We start from the raw sequence: 16,306 nt of genomic DNA, 5'->3' as shown, positions 1-16,306 counted from the left end.
CGTAGCGCGGGTTTCAGCTAGTGAATTTAATTCAACTTATATGCTCTATAGCAGAAGTTTTTATTCCTGAACTAAACTTTATTGCAAATGGGCTTTATATGTTTTAATTGTGCACACAGCAGCATTTCTACAAACAATGCCACACAATGAATTAGCCATGCATATGCCAGCTTGCTCAACCTAGGCCAAGTAATGAAAACTTGGTTATCGAATGAAAAGCAATGCTATCTCAGGGGTAGAAATTGACTTTTGAACACGGGAGTCCAACGGACCCCCTACCCTCAAAAAGAGGTAGTCCGCAGCAAAATGAGAGAGTCCACAGTCTGAGGTTCAAAATTAAATATATTAACAATAACGTATGTGCTTATTTTTAAGATTCATGCTGTTGCACGTCTGCCAAAATTTCTTTGATCATTAGCTGAAAAAATACGGTAATTCTGTGAGGCCGTGCTCCGGAACGAACTAGTTAGTATGGCAGAATTTTCAGGGAGTCACATGGACTCCTGCATATGTCAAATCAGGGAGTCCGACAGTAAATCAGGGAGTATTTGACTCCGGACTTCTGTTAATTTTGCACCCTGCTATCTGCCTAGTGCTCTGTATTGCAGCTCTGCATTCGTCTCACGTGCTAAATCCCAAAATTCCTTCTCGCAGAGCTTTAAGCCAGTCACGACACATCTGCTATGTGCCAGGCCCACCCGCAGCGAAAAATTTCTTGGCTCATGCATTCTGGGTAAGTAACAAATGCATCTGTTACTTCTCAAACAGTATATAACTTTCATTTATTTGACGCTGTATCGCCTTGTGGTAACATTAAGTGAGGTAATAATTTCTATTGTTAGGGATAGTAAATGCTTTCATCATCAGGTTCTAGGTGGCATGTAGGTGTTGGCAGCTGCTGTGACTAAAGCCCTGAGTAAGAAGTCGTACATCGTCGTTGCATTGTCCTAAAATATCACAAGCTTTGTCAGGGGTAGAAATTAGTTTACAGGCCAGCCGGGCCTGTAGGTAAGAGACTTTACAGGCCCGCTAGGCAAATTACAGGCCCGCATCATTACCCGGATACCGCTTAAATAATAAATTAAAGACTGATATTTGAAATTTTTACAATTATGGTTTATTTACAAATTACAGTAATACAAAGAACATATTCAGTGACTATTAGTGAGCGATACTGGGGTAACTTTGCATCCTCGCTGGCATTCCGGGGATTGTTTTGCATGCTGGGGGTGGATTTTCTACGGGCCCGTCGGGTTTGCTAGTATTAGAAATGTCAGGCCCGAGCCTTAAAATATGGGCATCGGAACCGTGGGTCCCTTAGGATTTAGACCCATGTTCGATTATGCAGTGCGTCTCGTCATAAAAATTCAAATGCATCCGTTTTTTTGTTCGTAGGCATTTGGATTCTTCGCACTCAGTACCTGTACGACTGCATCGCAAAAGGCACCTGGTTAGACGAAGCACCGTATGAGTGGAAAGCTGATGAAAAATACGAACAGGTAGTTTCTTATCCATGTCTTTCAGTGCACTGGTCACTACTTATGGGGACGTTGTTTCCTCGCTCAGATACATAGGTCAATTTCAGGCAGTTTCAATGGTCAGGCAGTTTTTATACACTGCATCAAATACAGTTACTTGCCATACATAGATATGCATGTTTAACAACAACCTATCCTGTATATATTCCAGATGTCTGGTCAGAGTTAATGAGGGTATCTCAAGTTCAATGCTTTGCTTATTCAGTAATAAGCCATATCGAAAAGTCCCCGCCGCCATATTGAGATCAGATAAGGGGGGGGGGGTGATAAGTTGCCTATATATAACATAGTTACGATAGGACTAGTCTAGGTTTTTGATCTATAATTCTCGTCACTAACATCGTACTTCAATTTACAGGTGCGTTTCTGTTTACAGAAACATTTACAAATATGATTGTGGTCATTTGGGATATTTTGCAATGTTTGTGTAAATGCAAAAACTAAAAACGCACGAGTGTTTACATTAATCATGTACTTTCCTAAGCGCGCCTCGGTCATTTTATACCCCTTGTTCTATGACCTAAGTAACGCAGCTGGACTTTCCGATATCACTTTAGTTTCTTATATGTCTGTCTTCATGAATCATAGGTGGCACCAGCATGGCTATATGACGCCCCCCATCGCAGACGCCTGGCTGTTACTAGGCAGAAGCAGACGATCTTTCACAGTTGGCGGGCTGCCATCGTTAGTGGAAATGCAGAGAAAACGGCTGGCTATAAGCGGTGAGGCAGAGCTGAGTGGGCAAAAGTTGTAGTACTGAGTAGGTGTGGAAAAAAAGTTGATATGAAATCGTAGTACCGAGTAAGCTTGAAAGTGATGAAATGCCACCGAGAATTTTTACGTGTGCAGCGCGACTGCTCTGGTGTATGTGGTGAAGTTACGGTCGAAAAAGCAAAGGTAAACTCATTTAGGATAAGCAATTGTTCAATTGCACGTGTTTTGTCATCAAGGCATCATCCCTGGTGTGTCATATGCTAGCAGGAGTCTATGAGTCTAGCAACAATACCTCTGAAACACGCACGCACACGTTTGTCCACAGCAATGTTATCTATGCATGACAGGTGTCGGTAGAAAAGACTCTTTTTGGAGAAACTAAGGATACTCGACTTCGGAAACTTTCGGACTTTTTCGAGTATTTTTGTGGAAACGAATTTTTTCCTGCGTTTCACTTGCAGCCTCTTGGAAATTGGAGGTGCTGAGGTTATCGTCGCAGCCTTGCCGATCGAAGCGCGGCAGCTGTGCGATGGTGTGACGCACGTGTTCATTAGTAGCAGCATGGTGTCGTCGATGTCGTCGTTGCTGCGCTGCCAGCCAGCGAGATGTTACCGGCCAGAGTATATAGCCGAGTATGTGCTCAAGGTATGGTACTGGCACAGACACACTGACACATACATGCACACGCACACATACATGCACATGCACACAGACACATACATGCACACACACACAGACACATACATGCACACGCACACATAAATGCACATGCACACAGACACATACATGCACACGCACACAGACACATACATGCACACGCACACAGACACATACATGCACACGCACACAGACACATACATGCACACGCACACAGACATGCAGACGCACGCATGCAAGCACGGTGTATATATATTTTTACTTCCTCAGGATTCTCCTCAGGAATTTTAGGAGGCATGTCGGGCACACGAGTAATTCATCTCTCCAGTTGCTAATTGGAGTCAGTTGCGCATGTTATAAGTGGCCCTAATACACAGGTGCCGTATACATCAACCTGTTAAAGCGCGGCACGAATGTGTTAGGATTGTCAAAAGTAAACAACGGCTGGAAATTAAGGCATTCCTGCATTTTGTGTGGTTACTCTAGGTTTACATAGTTTAAGGCAGATGTTCAGACTACTGACTACTAGTGCTGTAGTAACTAGTGTTGTCAATCGGTTGTAATTTCGTAATCGATCATCGGTTGGACCCAAGTAACCGATGATCGGTTACAATCGGTTACTCGGGGTGTTGAATGCCTGCGTGTGCGTAACGTCGTGTGCATGTACGTGTGTGCATGTATGTGCTTGTTTAGCCCTGTTTACTACTGTGTGTATAATACATGTCATGATGTGCTGATTCTCATCACTTTTCCAAGTTTTCTTGTTCAAATTAAAAAAAAAACCGATGATCGTGACATCACTACTAGTAACTGTGTCTCCATTTGTCTGTGACGTCCTCCAGGGTGCGCCGGTGGACGTGGCCGCTCTCCGGATTGCTACGCGCGCGACTTCACGCGACGCGCCTCTTGTCGCGCGCGCGCCACCACGACTCGGCCAGGAGGCGGCGGCGCACGTCGACCCCAAGCTCGGCAATGTCGTGGTGCTGCTAAAAGACGTGATGGCAGCGAGAGACGCGTCGCGACCGGGTTCGGCCGGCGATAAAAGCAGGACTCCTCCGCCACGACCCCTTGCTGAGGCACAACGGATTGTCAATCCGCAACGAGGTGACAAAACGCAGCGGTGTCCTCGCGTCACAAACACAAACACAAATAGAACAGCAGCAAAAACAGTGGCGTCTTGACCCCAGCTTGTCCTGTCACAGAACACTGACTAATAGCTGTACATAATAAGTTATTGTACAGTCGAGTCTGTATATAAGGGGTCACTCGAGGGAAATGCGTAAAGTGTCCGTCGTGGACAGGTGTTAGTTCTATGCAGGTGTGCGCTAACACAGGTTTCACTGTAGAGCTTTCACATCTGGTTACTTGCATTTGTAGGACTATGCACTGTGTGGCTATAGTTGGAAGTGGCAATTGAATGGCAGCCAAAAGTCATTACTTATTGTTCCCAGCAGCATCCTGTGATTTACAATCTGTCCTTAGCAGCAATGCGATCCATGCGTCATTTAAAAAGTGTCTGTTAAAAAATATCTGATTGGCTGTAATGTAAACTATGCACGAGAATGCTCTGGCTTTCAATTTTGTCTCTCATTGACAGATTTTAAAATAAGTTGTAAGATTGCACGCTGTGCATCTCCAAAATGCTCTTTGCTTCTCCCTCACAGACCCTCTCAGGTGGATGAGTTGTTTCACTGCAATTGAGAAAGCATTTAAGGGGTGCAGGGATGAATTTTGCTATGATTGATGATAAGGCATGAACTGTGAGAAGCACAGGGGTGTGTGTGTACATGCATCATGCAGGACTAGTCTATCGCTACTTCAAGTAATCTCACAGCCTGATTCGCTTTTACTTGCTATGCTTCCATGTATTCTCGTATTGATAGACAAAATGGCTTAAATTTCATCGATCTGGTGTGATACCTACTGGGCGCGAAATTAGCACCGGCCCACCGGCATATGCTGGCAAATTATTTGGAGGGCCGGTAACATTGGCAAAGCACCGGCCCTCGGAGCCGGTGGTTTCAGCCGTGTTTGCGAGTACCTACATATATTTATTTATAGCATTAACATGATTAATGAGCAAATTGCCTACATTACTGTTTACTGTTATCACGCCATAATAATTATTAATCAACATGTTTACAAATTTGAAATCGAGAATGCAAGCGTGAAACATGACATTGATTTTACAAACAAAATTTGTGAGGGTTGGTAAATTATGGTGAGGGCTGGTAAAAAATTGCTGTTTGGGCCAGTGCAAAAAATCTGAATTTCACACCCTGTACCTACATCACTTCACTAGCTGTTATGGCTTGATATAATAACCACCGTATCGAACTGCACACGTGTTTAAATCTGCTGTCCTTGTCTTGCAGAAGCCTCGGCTAAGCCGGCAACGCCATCTGGCACGTACTTGCTGCATTGGAATCCTGCCACCGCACGACGCGAGACGACGCGGTTGCCTTCCCGGCCGCTGGCGGCAGGCAACGGAGGACCCGAGGTGGTTGTGCGGCGCAGGAGGGGGAGACCTCCCCGCGATCGAGGCGCGCCGACCGCGGGAGGCCAGGACATCCGTCGGTTTTTCGCGAGCGGGAGTCGACCGCGTTCGGCAGCCGTCACCGGTCAGGACGCGGCGACCATCTCCGAATCTGCTAGTCGAGGCAGCGTGCTTGCGTTGTCGCGTGCATCCGACGATGGGGCGGGCCACGGCGTTACCACGACGACGGGGAGACGCGCGCGCGCTGGCCGCGTGGTCGCATGTCCCTGCGATGCGTCGCCGCGACGACGAGGACGCCCGTCGACCAGCATTCGGCCGTCCCGTCAGCAACAGCGACCACCGGGTCTGACAGCGTCGCGTGACGCCGGTCCCAGCATGGCACCGACGACGGCTGCGGGTACAGATGCAGTCGCGGGAGACGGCGGGGAGATGTCCCGTCGCGTGCCTGCGGCAACGGATTCCGCACGTCGGCACGGCGACGCGAACGTTGCAGGGAAGTCTCGAGGCAGGCGTGAGATCGGTGCGCGCGGCTCGACGGACGCCGCCCAGCGAGGGACTCTGCAATCGCCGCACGGTCGGGAGCGAGAATCTCCGCGAGGGAGCCGTGAGGGCGCCACCGTCGCACCGCAAGAGAGCGCCACTGATCGCCTGTCGCCGATGCTTGCGATGTTACAGCGATATAGCAGGCTTCATCAGCAGCAGGTGAGTGAGCGGGGAAGGCGACTCCAGGAGCAATCAGTTCTGCTTGATTACATCAATACATTAATTATGAGAAATTAATTATTAGATGTAATTATTGGGTACATGTTTCTTTCAGAACTGCACGCGATTCAGTCTTGGTCCGCCAGCAAAACCGCTGCTGCCGTACAACTATCAAGAAGAGTCAAATGTGCGGAAAGAGGTGAGAGCAAATATGAGCTGAGGATATAGGGATATGTGATTGAGTTGCTTAGTTTATTAGCATTGCGTAGGTCTGGGTTATGCTATGAGAAGACAGTGCTAAATTCTGTAGTACTAATTGATCTATGTGGCTGGTGTGATTGACAGGTAGCTATAGCCAATCAGTGTTGTGATAAGGGCATTCTATTAATCCTGCTTGTCAAAGAAGTGCCTTTTTGTAATGTCGACCCTTGTGGGTGAATAATAGAACCGTCAAGCGATCAAGTTTATGAATATTTATACACTGCTTACACAGCAATTAGATAGTAAAATAAGTAAATACAATCAACCACATTTCACAGACATTAACCAAGTAAAGAGTTAATAGTAACCCAAATTTACAATGTTCAGATAAAGTCTGTGAACACGATTTGATATCTGATTGATATCCGATGAGCTTCATTCACGGAAAGAAGAGACAACTAATCGAACCGCTCATAATACCACTCGTGTTGTGCCGATTGCTGATGATATGTTGTTTTTACCTCCTGCAGGTGGAACCATATACACCGGCAAAGGTCGCGATGGTAGAGTCATGCTTGGACGAAGAATGCTGGGCTGCTGCTTCTGATCTCATTCTTACATTCCTGTCATCGTCTAGTCACCCTCCCTCCAGCCTGCTACGTGTCACGATGAGACGGATTTTACAGGTATTTTCGCGATGTCATTGATGGTTTGTGTCGTGGTTGCCCACGTCATTTACCATGCTTGACCTCTTTACTTTTCCGGGTTACCCTCCCTGCTTGTCGTAGTTACCCTCCCTGCTTGTCGTAGTTACCCTCCTTGCTTGCCGTGGCTACCCTTCCTTCTTGCCATGGTTTCTTTCCTCTATTGCTGTGGTTACCCTCCTTACTCGCCATGGTACCTCGAAAATCCGGCCGACGTCCACAATCCTAAACCACTGTGGTTTCCCAACCTTGTATTCTGCCGTGCCCTACCCATAAATCCTATGTATAGCTCGAGATATCATCAGTTAAACCTGTAACAATAACTTAAGGGTCACATGAGGGAAATGCCTAAATCCAGACTAGTTTGATGTGGGATCGAATTTTGCAGTCTGCACGGGGTATGACTCTCTGTCAAGATAACCGCCTTCTGACCTTTACAGACTGGGATTCGTTCTAGGCCATCCTTAAAAAATTCTATGTTTGCTGTCCCCCGACCCATTATTTTTTTAGTGGGTAGGTAGATAGGTCTTCTTTTTTTTGTGAGCCATAATAGTTATTTTAAGTTTGTCCTCATGTTTGCCACACATGCTTTGTGTTTCAGTCGTAACTATGAGGAATGTAACAGAAACAAAAAAAAGAATGGCACCCAAAATGTCAAAAAAAACTTTTGGGTCGCGGCTATTTTCGTGGGTCGGTCGGAGGACAGCAAACATATAATTTTTTAAGGATGGCCCTATAGAAGTGTCTGCTGTTACACACAGTGTCTGTCTGGGTGTGTTTGTTTCGTGTTTTTTGTTACAGTCGCATTACTTGTCGTGTGTTGTGTTGTAGGAGGCGGGCGACGCCCACTCATCACTGCGTGCTTACCGCACGCTGCTGCATGTGCTCGACATGCATCCACCCGTCACAGCAACGCTCGTAGACGTCTACACGCAGTCGCTCGCTCCCACCGACACGTCCCCGCCGGAGAGCTGCGGCGAACCTCACTGGAGTTTCATGTTGTCGGTGGTGAGGTACGTACGTGCGCGTGTGTTAGCGTCTGCACGGCCGCACACGGATTCCATATCTCGCAATGGTCGCTCTGAGCCGTGCTGACGTGTTTTGTTTTCATCATTATTATTATTATTTTATTAAATTTCTTTGTTTTGTTTATAATAATTTTTGAGTTTTTTTATTCACTCCTATTATTATGATGATTATTATCTTCATTATTATTTCATCGTTATTCAGGGCATGTGTCGTGCTGTCGGACGGCATTGTGACGAAGCTGGCCCATGAGAACAACCTTCGCTTGCTCACATATCTCACGCAGCTCCTCGAGACCAACTTTCTAGTCGCTGCCGGCACAAGGTAAGCGCGTCATCACTGTGTGTCTGCAGGTACGCATCTGCACAGGTGCGTGTCTGCGAGGTAATTCATGTGACATCACGTGACATATGACATCACGTGGCATATGACATCACGTGGCATTATATGACGTCATAAGTTTGTAGTGTCATAATTTGAAAGTGAAGTACTCAGCAGTGATTGCAGTGGTGTGCAGTGATGTGGTGTTGCTAAACAATTGGCACCTGGGCGTGAATTTCACTATTGCACCGAGGCACAGTTGATGGATCAGAAGCATTGATAGTTGCTATAGCAACACTAAGAATCAATGCGAGCTGTCAATGACATGCGCATCCTCTGTTGGCAGCACGAGGCTTTCGTGTTCTTAACATCTAATAGTTGTCGTGTGTTTGTGGAATAGTTGGGAACGAGGTTGGAAAACCTGGGAAGTTTTTAATGCCTAAATAACAATCAATATAAGCAGGACTCTATGTAAAAGTATATGTTCATAAATGTTTATTACAATCCTAAAAGTCCATCACTATCTTTTTCATGTCAACTACGCAAAATCCACAGGGAAGCCTCTCCACAATAGATGAGGGGCACAAAGAGCGATGAATCGCGGGGCCTGTAATTACAGCTGATAGGGTCTATGTCCCCCTGGGTGCTGCCAGAACGTACCCTGGGTACGGTCTAGTATACCGGAACGTACCCTGGTACTATCTGATATGGTTAGGGTTAGGGAGCAGGCGTAGGCGACTCCCTAGACTCATTAGTGGAGTGGGCGAGGTACGGTCCGGCATATTAGATAGTACCAGGGTACGTTCAGGCAGTACCCTGGGGCACATAGACCCTATCAGCTGTAATTACCGTGTGTGAGGAAACGTTTGTTCACTGCACCGTATCTTTCTCTGTCGCAGCGCTCCGATGTTTGAACGGCTGCTGTGGCGTTCTAGCAGCGAGTCGGGAAGTGTGAACCGGCGCATACGTGATCTGCTACAGGTGTATGCGGATGCTTGCTCGTGCGCGCGTCACACACGCACGCAGGTAGGTTTACTCACACAATTTACTTTATTTACACTTATGAATTACATCGTGGAGGTAGCTTATTAGTTTAACAAGTTAAGAGACAATGCTAATAAAATTAATACAAGTGAAACTAAATAAATCGAATTGATGGAGGGGCGAAATGACAATTCCAGTCTTCCAGTCATCCACTCCAGATACGACGTCCATCATCGATTTACATCTCGTATGTAAAGCTCTACAAGATGTCAGGAGATAATAATGACAAACGTTGTAAAAAAAATTGTCATTATTAACTCTAACTGTGATGATGTGTATGCATGTCTGTATGTGTAGTTATAAAAACGGTTCTTATCATGAATAAGTATGAAATTCTTGCCTATTTAAAATGATAAATATCTACATACATATATGCAAGAGCTAATAATACCTAGAGTGTACAACGGAAAAACGGAAAAATAGTGCTATTTCACGACATGATTATTCTACTTTGCCTGCGAGTCTAGAATAATTTTATGGTATTGCATTAAGCAGAATTCTTTGCTCTCTAAAACAAGACCAACCGCTTGTCAATACGATACTCCTAGGCTGAGATATTGGCTCGTAAACTTCCCCTCCCACAGGCCTCACGGCGCCTCGAATCCAACTCAGTCAGCATCCTTCTCGCCGCTAAGGTTGCTTTGCGAGAGTTCGGTTTTTTCGCGATAACTTTATGAATGAACGGAGTTTTGGTTATAATAGGTGACTTTCGGGGGCATCGCCTATGCCCTTATCTCCCATTATCTTTCCTAGCATGGCTAATGCCCGTCATGATGGAGCCGGCAATGTTTTTTTAATTAAGTCTCTACAACGCAGCTAGTAAGAGTACCAAATTTGGGCATGCTGACATAATGTTATCAGGCGCTCAAGCGGCGACGGGAAAACGATAGCCAAAATGCTTAGAGGCGGTTAGTTGCTGAATAAGCTGGATGCGAGGCCGTCGTGAGGACATGGGGGAGGAGAGTTTAGGACGCAATATCTCAGCTAGGAGTATCGTATTGACAAGCAGTTGGTCTTGTTTAGAGAGCAAAGAATTCTGCTTAATGCAATACCATAAAATTATTCAGACTCGCAGGCAAAGTAGAATAATCATGTCGTGAAATAGCACTATTTTCCCGTTTTTTCGTTGTACACTCTAGGTATTATTAGCTCTTGATATATGCCAAGTTATATTAGAAGTCATCTTAGTTTTATATATATATCTTATTATATTTATATTGTGTGTACCATTTATATTTTATTTAGTTGTGCAATGAATTAAATAAATACTTTGTAACCATAGTTTTGCATCGCACACGTGCCGGTGACATATGTGACGTTGCTGCCTTTACGTGCAACAGTATATCCTTTCTTTACAACTTCACATCCCCTTGCAATCTCTAGCTAGAAGTGCTACGATTGATCGGCAAGCTGGTTGCCATGGCGGCGGAGTGTTGCATCAGGACGGACAACGCGCGAGTGCAGCAGCAGCAGCAGCATCACCAGGCGACGCGGCGCGGCGTCGGCACTCGTGCGATGCACTTCGCGCGGGAGCTAGTGACCATGTTACACCGTGAGTGCTGCATTGGGGGGAGACATCAGCAGCAATATGTCTCGATGACCTTATATATTACATAATGTAGCTTTTAGCATTTGATACAGATGTAAATAGATTTTAACAGAGAATACGAGAAGCGAAGGGGGGGGGGAAGTCAGAGAGAAAGAGAGAGAAGAACATAAAGAGATGAATAGAAAGTGAGACAGAATGAGACAGAAATGGTTACATAAACAGAGAAGTTTTCTATTTTCATGGACTATCGCGCGTGGCTCTACGGAGTTAGATAGTAGGGCTCAGGGTTGAAAATCGATTGATGCCATGATAACTGGATAACATCTTGTATAAATGAAATGCATGTGCGCGTCATGGCTCGGTGCTTGCTGGTGTTACTGCTGCTGGCGAGACGTGTTATTAAAAGTATTCTTTCAGATGCGATCCCGTCGAGTCAACACACTGTGATGCAGAGGGCGCTAGCATCGATAGAGTGTCTGTGGGTACGTGCAAATGCAGCAGACATGTTAGCTGAGCGCTATAGGAGGCAGCACAAGGGAGGATTCAATCAGAAACGGAAATCGGTAAGTGCAAGACTAAGCGAAATTTTTTCAGCGAAAGTCTGGAGCCTATTCGCGTGACGTCGTTTGCTGCTGGTATAGCGTAATACTTGCCACGTAAAGTATGGCATTTAAAAAAGCATTTTAGGAACGTGTTACTTGTTTATTTTAGGACTTGACAGATTCCTCCAGTGTCGAAAGATGTCCACCACCTGAGCGAGGCGTTGAAACAAGGTTAATTATAAAAAGGTCAGCAGAAGGTTTGTGGTGCGCTTCCGACGTCTCCGAAGCCAAGAGGAAATGCGTTAATGTCAACAAACGAAACTGGAAAGGTATTTTTTCTCATACAAAGCATCGTGTGCATCTAGCAGAATTTTTAACACAACGAGATATTTGTAGGAGAATACATAGATGGCTGAAAGGAGTAATGAGTGGATGAATGGATGGATGGGCAGACCGATGAACAGACGAACAGACCGATGAACAGACGAACAGACAGACAAACTGATGGACGGACAAACAAACCGATGGACTGACAGACTGACGGACGGACAGACAGATGGACGGATGGACGGACCGACCGCTGGATAAATAGAGGGATGGGATGGACGGATGAAAGGATGGCTGAATAGATTGTTTTCACACCTGTACATTGAGATCGAGCCACTGCACGTGGTGTAACACGTGTTGTAACGTCACCACGCCGCCGCTGCTAATTAACGCGTGTAAACAATGTGTATAATTTGCAGGTGAGACACCGCTACAGCGCGCCTGTATGCGCGGTGACGTCGCCGCCGTCGACGAGCTGCTGTCGCGGCCGGATGTCGACGTGAACGCGCAGGACAACGCCGGCTGGACGGCGCTACACGAGGCCTGTAACCACGGCAACGCGCGCTGCGTCGCGAGGCTGCTCGACTACGCACGCGATCATCCAGGTGGCGCCACCGTACCATGTCCGCTTCCGCGCGCAGGACTCGCATCGGTCGTTCTGCGTGCACGCGATTGTCTAACAGTCTAATGTAGATTACTATGCAGTCGAACCTGTTCTAGTTATCACCTCTGTATAACGGACAGCTGTCACTATAAAGGAAATTTTTTGTGTTTTCGACAGTTTTTAAATTGGCAGAACTTGGCGTTCCCCTTGAGTGTCCCTTAGGCCAAACAAAAAAATAGGTGTGTTTCCTATTGCATCGAAAACAAAAGTAGAGTAGGTAGGTAGGGATTTTTAGTTATTTTTTTACTTTTTTTTTATTCTTCGGTTCCTAATATCCCTCTGATGCATGCTATAAAGTGGTGTATAGGTAGGGATAAGTTAGTAAGCAAGTCCAGAACGTGTTTGTAGTAAAAAATCTCTAGTTTTGTCTGTCAGATTTCAAATGAAAAAAAAAAGTTTAGGATCGGCCCTAATAATCTAGGGACGGTCGGTCGACCGGAAACACCTATTTTTTTGTTTGGCCTTATATACAAGTTTGACTATATTCCTAGTGATTTAATACAATGTTTGCTTGTGCGCTCAACCATTTTGTGAATGTAACTCATTTATTGATTATATTAGTAATTTTAGTATAATTAGTATATTGGTAATTTATTTCTGGCGAGGTCGTAGCGATCCGGAGCGAATTCAACGTGTTAGTTGGGTGTGTGCTAGCTGTAGATTGTGGACGTGGAGATGATGAGGGGTCGGTGATTTATTTGCAGGGTCGGGCGGAGTGGATGTGAGTGCGGTCAGCGCGGAGGGTGTCACACCGCTACACGACGCCATCATCAACAATCACCTCTCCATCACGCGCCTGCTACTCAAGCATGCAGGTCTGTGCGTGTGTGTGTGTGTGTGTGTGTGTGTGTGTGTGTGTGTGTGTGTGTGTGTGTGTGTGTGTGTGTGTGTGCGTGCGTGCGTGCGTGCGTGCGTGTGTGTGTGCATGCGTGTGTGTGTGTGTGCGTATGTGCGTGTATGTGTGTGCGTGCGTGCGTGCGTGTGTGTGTGCGTACGTGCACGTGTGTGCGTGTGCGTGGGCGCGTGTGTGATTTATCTAAGCAAGTATACGTGGAACTGCAGTGGTACTACTGACATGATTTTGTGCAGTGCAACGATTCCGATTTACATGTATGCCGCCACATTAAGATGTACCACACCGTGAACACATTTCTGCTCCCACGTGAACAGATGAACGGCGATTATGGCGATGCGTCACTGACGCAAATCTACCTGTAATCCGAGCAGAGGTGTGTGTCAGTGTCAGACTGCATCCCGATTTGATTTGTTCGGACGAGAAATTCGTCGAGGCGGTAGAACAGGGTATTATCCAGGAATGAGTATTGTGGGAGTGCAGAAAAAATATGTAGGAGTGCAATTTTTGTGTGTGTCTCAGCCAAGACCGTCGTAGGCGTTCACGGGGAGGGGGAGAGTATGAGAGGTGTTCCCCCTCTCATTGGGGGGGGGAGGGTATGAGAGGCCCCCGGAAAATTGTAAAAATCTTCAATTTTTTTATTTTTTTTGGCTGTGCAGCCTTTCAAAACTGCACGTGCAAATCACAGCTGCACGGCTCGCTGGCTAATACGTTGTGGTAGAAATGTTGTACTGAACCTGCCGTCTCTCTCTCTCCCGCAGGTTCGCTACTGGAGCGGTCGGAGATGGCAGGCATGGCTCGCTGCCGCGCACTCGCTCGCTCCGAAGAAATGAGGGCGCTACTCGATGACTACATCGTCAACAACGACGACATCGTCAACTACGACGACGATGATGACAATGTGACGCAGATGACAATCGATGGACGCGCGTCGGAATCAAGCTGCATGAAGGACGTCAACTGTAGACGCATATCATAAATAAGCAATCTCATTTCACGCATGTTGGTGCGACGTTATATTGCATGTTATCGTACGCGAACGTAATAACACACAAAACTCCAAACACGTCTGCCGATTAATATTATTGTGATTAATCAGTTCATCGTTATTACCTATGCATTTATGCGTTATTACTTTGCTGGCATGTACTACATATATCATTGTTTGCCTAGCATGTACTGTACTCTCTTACCTAGATTTTTCTATCAATTTATGTAGTATGTACTATACACGCTCAACTAGTCTTATTTTATCTTGGTGTTTTTTTTTTTAGTCTTAGTTTTATAGCTCTTACCTAGGATGCACTATACAAACTTAGCTAGCTTGTACCATCATTCGAATATCCAATAATGCGAAATGGGGGGAGGGAAATTGTAAAAACCAGTGATGAGGGAGTCTGGGTGAGCAATGTAGGCTTATACTTATAGCTGGTTCCAGCGATGCATTTTGGTGCTTCAGGCAGAAACCTATGGCTCCTAATAGTAATAGGTACTACATACGGGATACAATAAGTACAATGGAGATTTGAAATGCTTATAAATATCCTCTTTGCAGTATCTTCACTTGTTTTCTTCACGGATTCTTGTAGGGGGCAACATGGCCTCGATGTCGACCCCCTGGACCCACCAGTGTGTACTTTAGGCTCAGTTATTATTCAGGGCCGTAGGCTGAGCAAATTCCTAGGGGGGGTGGCAGTGGCAGAATCATGATTTCAAGGAGGGGGTGAGAAACAAGTGGGGGTGTGTCTGTCGGTCCTCCCCCAGAAAATTTTGAAAATGTAGATAGCAGGAGATGGTATTTGAGGCACTTTTGAGTACATGTACAGCCTTCATTCTGACTACGACAATTCTTCTTTAGTAGAACAATTTATTTTTGTAATTTTGCTCCAAAATTTAGGGGGCAGCTGCCCCTCTTGCCCCCCCTCCCCGCAGGCTACGGCCCTGTTATTGCAGTGTATTATTGTAAACAACCTTGTCACACAGCATACACACAGAATACATGTAACGACAGGAAATTTGTGACATAAATACAAGATTTTATTGCTACTCAATATATTGGTTTGTACTTGTTTCGTTCGCCTGCATGGGGAGGAAGGGTGGCATTGTCAGGCCGATTCTAGTGTTGAGGTTAAAGCCGGAACTGTGGCGGTAAAACATGCATGTATATCACGTTACTAATAATAAGTAAAGTTCTGGCCTTTTTATTGGGATGGTTTAGGTTAAAAAACAGTTGTAACTGGTTCTTATCGTTAAAGGTCTCAGACAACGACTACACGATGAACTGTCGGCCATGATGGGCTGTTTGAAGATTTTGCATTTCGGTAATCGGCAATACAAACGTTACGTAAGTATGTACGTACCTAAGTAACATTTGCGGTCAACTAACTGCCATTTGGTCAAGGTTGAATACACAATGAACGACGACAATATACTCTCTACTCCGAGTCTGCTTATTACTCCAAGCTCTAACAGCCACGCACAAGCAGCACAACATACTCTAGAAGTTCTGTGCGTGCGTACTGGGGTGTATTCTCTCTCTCGCTCGCGCGCGCTCTGTCTATCTCTCTCTTTCTATCTGTTTTTAAATATCTATCTCGCTCTCTCTATCGCGCTTTCTCTCTCTCTCTCTCTCTCTCTCTCTCTCTCTCTCTCTCTCTCTCTCTCTCTCTCTCTCTCTCTCTCTCTCTCTCTCTCTCTCTCTCATATATATACATATATATAAATGTATATATATGTACATATAGGAGGCATACATAAATGAAGGCGCATGATAACACGCGCACTCACACGGACAAGCACACGTAGATGCATACGCAAGCGCACAGTCACACGCACACACACATACGCGCACGGACAAGCACACGCAAGCGCACAGTCATATTCACACGCACAACCAGATGCATACGCACGCGCACACCCACACGCACACGCACACACACGCGCGCACTCACGCACGCACTCACGCAC

At 45.8% G+C, this 16,306-nt stretch overlaps 1 protein-coding gene across 1 annotated transcript in view; it reads left to right on the top strand.

Annotated features, from left to right (window-relative positions):
- The window catches only part of LOC106816778, a 21,262-nt gene extending 6,192 nt beyond the window's left edge, over positions 1-15,070 (top strand). The window contains exons 3-19 of the mRNA XM_014821402.1: positions 655-733; positions 1,396-1,499; positions 2,127-2,260; positions 2,714-2,897; positions 3,752-4,013; positions 5,285-6,108; positions 6,224-6,307; positions 6,840-6,995; positions 7,845-8,026; positions 8,244-8,363; positions 9,260-9,386; positions 10,788-10,956; positions 11,371-11,516; positions 11,665-11,824; positions 12,242-12,427; positions 13,191-13,301; positions 14,101-15,070. Coding sequence (XP_014676888.1) covers positions 655-733; positions 1,396-1,499; positions 2,127-2,260; positions 2,714-2,897; positions 3,752-4,013; positions 5,285-6,108; positions 6,224-6,307; positions 6,840-6,995; positions 7,845-8,026; positions 8,244-8,363; positions 9,260-9,386; positions 10,788-10,956; positions 11,371-11,516; positions 11,665-11,824; positions 12,242-12,427; positions 13,191-13,301; positions 14,101-14,318 — 3,246 coding nt within the window. The 3' untranslated portion in view covers positions 14,319-15,070. The remainder of the gene's footprint in view (positions 1-654; positions 734-1,395; positions 1,500-2,126; positions 2,261-2,713; positions 2,898-3,751; positions 4,014-5,284; positions 6,109-6,223; positions 6,308-6,839; positions 6,996-7,844; positions 8,027-8,243; positions 8,364-9,259; positions 9,387-10,787; positions 10,957-11,370; positions 11,517-11,664; positions 11,825-12,241; positions 12,428-13,190; positions 13,302-14,100) is intronic.
- Positions 15,071-16,306: the final 1,236 nt, after the last annotated feature.

The sequence above is a fragment of the Priapulus caudatus genome, unplaced genomic scaffold (assembly GCF_000485595.1).
Source record: "Priapulus caudatus unplaced genomic scaffold, Priapulus_caudatus-5.0.1 Scaffold1483, whole genome shotgun sequence".
NCBI classification, from domain to species: domain Eukaryota; kingdom Metazoa; phylum Priapulida; class Priapulimorpha; order Priapulimorphida; family Priapulidae; genus Priapulus; species Priapulus caudatus.
The sequence above is the reverse complement of the archived record's forward strand: the minus strand, read 5'-3'. Positions and strand labels throughout refer to the sequence as shown.